The sequence below is a fragment of the Triticum aestivum genome, chromosome 3B (assembly GCF_018294505.1).
Source record: "Triticum aestivum cultivar Chinese Spring chromosome 3B, IWGSC CS RefSeq v2.1, whole genome shotgun sequence".
In the NCBI taxonomy this organism is placed as follows: domain Eukaryota; kingdom Viridiplantae; phylum Streptophyta; class Magnoliopsida; order Poales; family Poaceae; genus Triticum; species Triticum aestivum.
The window spans coordinates 709,693,566-709,700,384 of NC_057801.1; the positions used below are offsets into that span (position 1 = coordinate 709,693,566).

Here is a 6,819-nt window from a genome sequence, read left to right on the forward strand (position 1 = left end):
GTAGTAGTTAACCGTGGCAGTTAGTACGACCACCGCGATCTCCGAGGGAGGAGGAACGGACGAGTGTGCTGATTGATTGCCGGTTTCACGTCACACGCAACGACGGGTCATTAAGATACTAGCACTCCAAGGTGGATAAATTTGCTAGTACTAGTATTTCTTCATAGTAATCGGGATGTTAGAATTGCACAAGTCAACAACAACACCGTCCCATAAAAGAAAAAGAAAACGAACCGAGCTAGATTGACTACACTGCTTCGTGACTGATCCCTTTCACATCATGGTGAATGGGAACGAGATGCTGCGGCGAATCCATCACACTGGATGCCAGTGGTCAGGCGATAGAGGCGCTAGTACAGGGAATCACGACACGTTCCTGGCAAAGGGACTATTCAGTTCGGTTGGATTTGACAGAGTGAGGGAGTGAGGAGAAAAGACACTGACGCTGTATCACCCTAGATTCGAGGAATAATATGTAGAACCCAACGAAGATCAGGATCACACAAAAAACTTTTAACATATACACTACACATCATCCATTACCGTGAAAAATATGACAGTCGGCCGGACGCCGGAGGAGTACACGCAGGCAGCTCCCGCCGGCCGCCGATTGACTTTGGCCGCAGAGGACAAGAACGACGACAGGAACAGAGTGATGAGGTGACGAGTAGCAAACACAATGAATGACCACGTCTATCTATCTGCACACTAGCCGGCCGTCCGCCCGCCGGCCGGCCGATCACCTCTCAAAACTGCGATTTCTGGTTTGCGTCTCCACGATGAAATCATGGAATCCGTCCCATCATTGTTGCAACGCGGCGCCGTCTTCCACCACCGATCCGTCGCCCCTAATCTGCGGCGACAGAGAAGACCAATTCAAGAAGGTTGTTAGGAGGTTGCAACTGTACTACTACAAACGGGAGTATCGATGGGGAGGGGATATCATGGATGATGCGATGGTGCTACCTGATGTGGTTGCAGGAGGATGAGCGGGGTGGGCACGCACGGCGGCGGCGCCTCGAAGAACGACAGCGGGAAGTGCTTGTAGACCACGCCCACATCGAAGTAGATGACGCCGGAGGAGGGCACGTCCACGCGGATGCTGCGCACGGCGAACCAGAGAAATAGGTCCTGAGCGTCCACCCCGGAGAGCTCGGCGATCCGGCCATAGCTGATCTGCCCCGCCACGGTGATGTTGTACCGCAGGCCGACCTCGGTGCGCGACGTGCAGGGGGACTCCAGGACCGCCTCGAACCGGCCGGTGGCCGGGTCGTGCGAGAACGCCGCGATCCCCGCAGGGAGCAGCCCGCGCGGGAGGCCGTGGGTCTGCAGCACGTCGTGCGCCGCCTCCGCCGCCGCCGTGGGCGCCGCCTCGCCGCACCCCGCCGCCGCCACAACCGCCGCCGCCGCCAGCAGCGCCCACCACGACGCCGCCATCGCCATTACCAATGGAGAGCCGCCGTGGAGGGGTGGAGGAAGGGAGATGGGGGCGGATGGGGAGGAGATGAGGGGCGGATGGGGAGACGCTTAGCAATAATTGAGGTAACCGAACAGCCGAGGGGAGGGGGAGGCCGAATGAAATAATCTACGGGGATGGACGCGGCCCGTCCGGCCGGGCCTACCTGCCAGCGTTTTAATTTATTAGGCCAAATTGGCCGCCCCTCCCCGCTTTCAATTAAGCCGCGCGATAACAGCGTGTCGCATCAGCTGGTGGACTCGCGATTTGGGGTGCGTGTTTCGCGGGCGCAGGCCGTTAATTCCTTCCGCCATCTCGCTGCCCAGCAAACTGCTTTTGAGTCGTTCTCGGCGCCACTACTGCTGCCTATCGTGTTTCAGCTGGTCTGATCGATGCCGTGCGGAGGATCCGGTCACGGTTTGCCCATGCGGAGGATACAGTATGTTGCAGGAATCTACAGGGAACTCCGTCGTGGCACAGGGAGCGTTCCGGAAATTCCGCGAGGAGCGGAAGTGTGATGTGATGGTCACGTGCAATGCTTGCGTTGCGTGCCAATCGGGACCTCGATCGGCATCTTTTGTTTCGGCCAATGATTAGTCATTTTTTCACGTACTAAAGCCAAAAAATAAATCCGAAATAAACTGTTTCCAACATTGTTGATCAAACACAGCTTTCAAAAATAATTGACATCCCTTCTATAAAGTTGTGATGCACATTACTCTTAAGAAAAAGTCCGTTACCGATGTAAGATGGAAAATGTAACGTATGCAAGTTCGATTCTCCGACACTCTGTCGTCGACATGTGGCTGACAAAAACACATTTATATGTGCGGCGAATTTGTCGTGATTCATCAGCATGCACACTAAACAGGATTATACAACTTTTCCTTTGTCTTTTTCTTTTCGAAAGAACGTTTTTACATATCATATTTTTATTGAAGGCAGAGAATTTTTCTTTCACAAGAAAAAACGTAAGCCAAACAAATTAGACTACGAGTTTACATCTACCCTCATTTACATGCTACTCTCTCATACAGATTTTTTTTGTCTTTTTAACGATACTTTTCCTCTGTCTTTGTTGGTCTTCCTCTACCACTACTTAGCTCCTCCTTTATTTGTCTCACTCGCTTGGTCTTTCAAATTCCCTCCCCCCTCCCCTCATCTTTCCCTAGTTGGCTAGTTCCACCTGCTCATGCCACCGCCAACTCTGCCTCCCACCTTCTTCATCTCCCTGCTTCTCTTTGTTGTACAACTTGCCGACGTACCTTCTCGCTCATCTTCCTTCTTTGGTTTTCCATAGACACCCCTTTTCGTGCAAAGAACGGTGATGGTGTCTCGGTCAAGCAATCACGCCGAGTTGATACGATTTGACGTTTTTATCACTTTGTGAGCCCCTACCTCTTGTTGGTTTATTCTTCCTCTTTCTTTGTGACGATAACGTACATACAATGAAATGTTAGATTTTCCATTCTACAATGGTCATCTGGAGACATGAGTATTTTCTTGGAGTTATTGTTCAATTGTCATCGATAAATCAGTGTGCCTGGTTGTTTACATTCAAATGAGGATGGCGGAAGTTCAATTCTCCTCCCTATCGATGATGATGGTGTTATGTATTGGGGGTACCTCAGGCCACCATAAGTTGGCCCACCATGACGAGTAGAGGCCTCCCATAGCGTAGTATGGCTTGGGTCTGCTCAAGGGCGGAGCCAGGCTAGCCCTAGGCCCCGGGCCTGCTTCACAGCTACAGTAATCTATAGTACAAAACAGTGCAAAAAATGCTACACTGAACAAAGACTTTTTGTGCCATGACCTGGGCCCAGGCCCCTCAAGCCTGGGGTGTAGCTCCACCACTGGGTCTGCTACTTTGTTTGGGGCCTCCCTAAGAAGGAAGGATTGACTTGATGTCCATGGCAAGCCGAACTAGAGATCACGGAGGACTCTCAACCGTCGTAGCCGACTAGATTATGTGTAACCTTAGGCCTCTTTACCCCATATAATGTGAGGCTGGTCTAGTCGACAGGCATGATACATCATCATACTTTCACCCTTCGATACACTTGCTAGATCATCGAGATCATCCATGTACTTTGTACACCCCATTAGTCAATACAATCGGGCGAGAAGTAGGGTTTTACCTCCATTGCGGGTCGGAACCTTGGTAGATCTCGCCCATCCGCCGTCTTGGAAGTGTAACACATATCATGGGCCCTTCATCACTTTCCCCCTCCTATCCTTCGTGAAATATCTGGATGGATCTAGCATCTTCGCCCTTGTTTGAACCCCTCTTTCTTTTCTCTCTCTCACCCATGATGCCCAAGCACGTCCTCCCCCAATCTTTTTCCCAAATCCTGCATGGCCCAAGGTCCAGCCATGGCGCTTCAACCTCAGATCTCCTCCTCTACCATGGTGTAAGATCTGGAGACGACCTTGCGCATAACGCTGCAACTACCTGCCGCTACAAGACCAGGGCACCGGTGCAGAGCTGCAAGGATGGGTGTGCTTGTTGTGCACTGGATTTTACAATAAGGGCCTTGTTGCAATTGCAACAAGGGCCATGTTACATCATCCTTCATGTAAAAATAACTCTGCAACATGATCCATGTTGCAAAAGTCCTCCTGCAACATCATCTATGTTGCAAAAAGATGAGGACGAAAACAAATTGCACGACGTGTTGACATGTGCTGCTGACTCCTTAGGACTCCCCTCAATTTTCTGCAACATCACCAATGTTGCAAAAATTTCTCCCATAGCATCAGCTATGTTTTCAAAAAAGTGAAAACGGAAAAAAATATTTTGCAAGAAACTTTTGTTGTAAAAAAATTATGCACCACAACCTCAGTTGCAAAAAAGTCCTACAACAGAAACCGTGTTTCAGAAAGAAAAATAACTGTTCGGAGGATTTGCAATCGGGCCTTCTACAACGCCACCCTTTTTTGCAAAGGGTGGCTTCTCACGTGGGTGGATCGGACGATCATTAGTGTGCCCTGCTCAGGAAGGCAACGAATCTTTTCTCATTATCCGTGGACCGACATGTAGCATCCCCCTAAAAACAATGCAAAATTTTGATATATTTTCTACAGAAACAAGTTGGCACCTTCTATTTCGGTACAGGTTTTCGTGAGAGAAAAAATAGCATAGTGTTTTTGTCTCGATTACAACATGGCCTTTTTTGACAAAGATTTGCGCGCAGTAGAAAACATGAACATATTATGATGGGAAAAATATTTTTCATTTGTAAATAACCATAAATAACGGCGTACTAAAAACTTTTGCAAACACATATGCATTCGTTATACACCCGCAGTTTGCACATAAATTGAACTGGATAGACTCAACTCCCTCCTCCCCAAAAGAATTAGGGTTTCTCCGCCTCCCGCTGCCACCGCCACCGGTCCACCTTGTTTCCCGTGGCTTTAGGGCCATGAGGACGCGGTGGATCTCGGCCCTTGCCGGCGGGAGGGCTCCGTTTTTAGATGTTTCTTCAAGTTTTGTTAGGGTTTGTGCCCTGCTCAGGAAGGCAAGACGACAACGGCTTCCTGAAGATGGAATAAAGTTCTCCCATCCTAGCCCCTGTTCCGGTGGTGCGTCCATCATTGGTGTGCATGTGGAGGTGTGTCTATGACGAATTTGTCTTTTGTGGATTTGCTTGGATCTGGTTGTCGTTTGTTTCCGTTCGTGTGTTTTCAGATTGGATCCTTCTGATGTACGCTACTCTTCATTGGCGGTGGTTGTTGTTCTGGTGTGTTAGTCATATGTGGTCTTAACACGACGACTTCCTGACTGTCTATTACAACAAGTTTTGGCTGACTCCGACAAGGGAGGGCGATGATGGTGGTGCGCCTTTTGGCTTGCTTCAGTGCTTGTAGTCATCCCTAGGTGGTCTACGAATTTAGATGTAATGCTTATTATTTTTGGTGTTCGTTGTACCGTCATGATTGAAGAAGAATATATAGGAAGTTTTCTTGCAAAAAATAAGAATACGTAGAAAGTTTTCTCCGAAAAAATGCATCTGTTAGAGCATCTACAACCGGACCTCTCAAACCCGCCTCATACAACCGAACGGGGCGCTCGGTCACGATTTTTTTGACCTAGACGGCCCCCTCAAATAGCCCTCAAACGCCCGAGCTGACCGGCACCCCCCATATCCAGCTCAAATATGGGGCGGATATGGGGGCGCCCGGGCACGCCCGCCACGTTGGCCTGATAGCGTGGCCTCACAAGGAAACGCTCAGAAACCCGGCGGTCCGAAGGACGCCGCGTCCGTCACCACGGTGTGAACGTCGCATGGCACCGCTCCAGCTCGTCGCCCAAGGCCGTTGTCGGCTATTTAAGACGGCCGGCGCCGCCAGCCCTAGCGCATCCGCCTCTTCCCTCCCTCCGCCACCACTCGAGCCGAGCCATGCTCCCACGCCGCCGCTACTACACGATCCAACACCGACTCTTCCTCCTTGAGCAGGTCCGGATCCGTAGGGAAGCGAGGCTACCTCAGGAGTCGAAGGAGGATTTCGAGGAGGTTCAGGAGGAGGTGCTGAGGGAGGAGGAAGAGGAGGCGGAGCAGGAGCCGACGGAGGAGGAGGAGGAGCAGGAGCCGGCAGAGGAAGAGGAGGAAGCGTCGGTGATGGAGGAGGACGTAGGCGTGTGGCGGGAGCAGCACGCCATCCTGAACTCCATCTGCTCGGAGTCGGCTGAGAAGGTCGGGCGTCGCTGTCAGCAACAGATAGAAACGGCCCAGGCTCCGGCTCCGGCGCTGACGGCTCCGGCCATTGCCGACAACGACGAAATTTGAGCAATATAGAATGCACGTAGTGCATGCTTTTGTATGGATTTAGAAGATGGGTATGAGAGGCTTGTATGTGGAGAAGGAAGTTTGAGGAGTGCCCAGTCAATGCCCGCGGGCGTTTGAGGGGCCGAATTTGCAAAGTTCGGTTGTAGATGCTCTTATGCTTATGCTTGGTGGGATAGTGTTTCGATTTTTATTTGTATTTATTTGAAAGATGTTGGTGGGATAGTTGGACACGCCTGCTTGGATCCAAATCGGGCAGCTGGATGGTAGGCACCGTACGCAGCACAAAACAATGAATGCATCATGCCGAGTGAATGCGATTTGTGCAACTTGATTTGGGAGGGCAGCTCCATCCCACAGCGCATGTGCGCTCCCGTATTCACCCTGACATGCCATTTGAGTACGTACCTGCCCAACGATAAGTTGTCGTCCACCTCGCGATCAAGCCACGGCGGCCGGGGGCCCGTCGTGGTAGGAAGCGAAACCGCTGAGCACCCCCACATTCTCTCCTCCACCAACGGTAAAACACACACCATTGATCGATCGAAACACGTATACCAATTTCCTGCGACAAAT

At 50.9% G+C, this 6,819-nt stretch overlaps 1 protein-coding gene across 1 annotated transcript; it reads right to left on the reverse strand.

Moving 5' to 3' along the window:
- Positions 1 to 498: 498 nt before the first annotated feature.
- LOC123071917 (uncharacterized) lies at positions 499 to 1,550 on the reverse strand. Its single transcript, XM_044495498.1, has 2 exons — positions 967 to 1,550; positions 499 to 853 (listed from the first exon to the last, which is right to left on the reverse strand). Exons 1-2 carry the CDS (start codon positions 1,441 to 1,443, stop codon positions 803 to 805), a joined length of 528 nt encoding a protein of 175 aa, XP_044351433.1. The 5' UTR covers positions 1,444 to 1,550; the 3' UTR covers positions 499 to 802.
- Between the last annotated feature and the right edge of the window lie 5,269 nt (positions 1,551 to 6,819).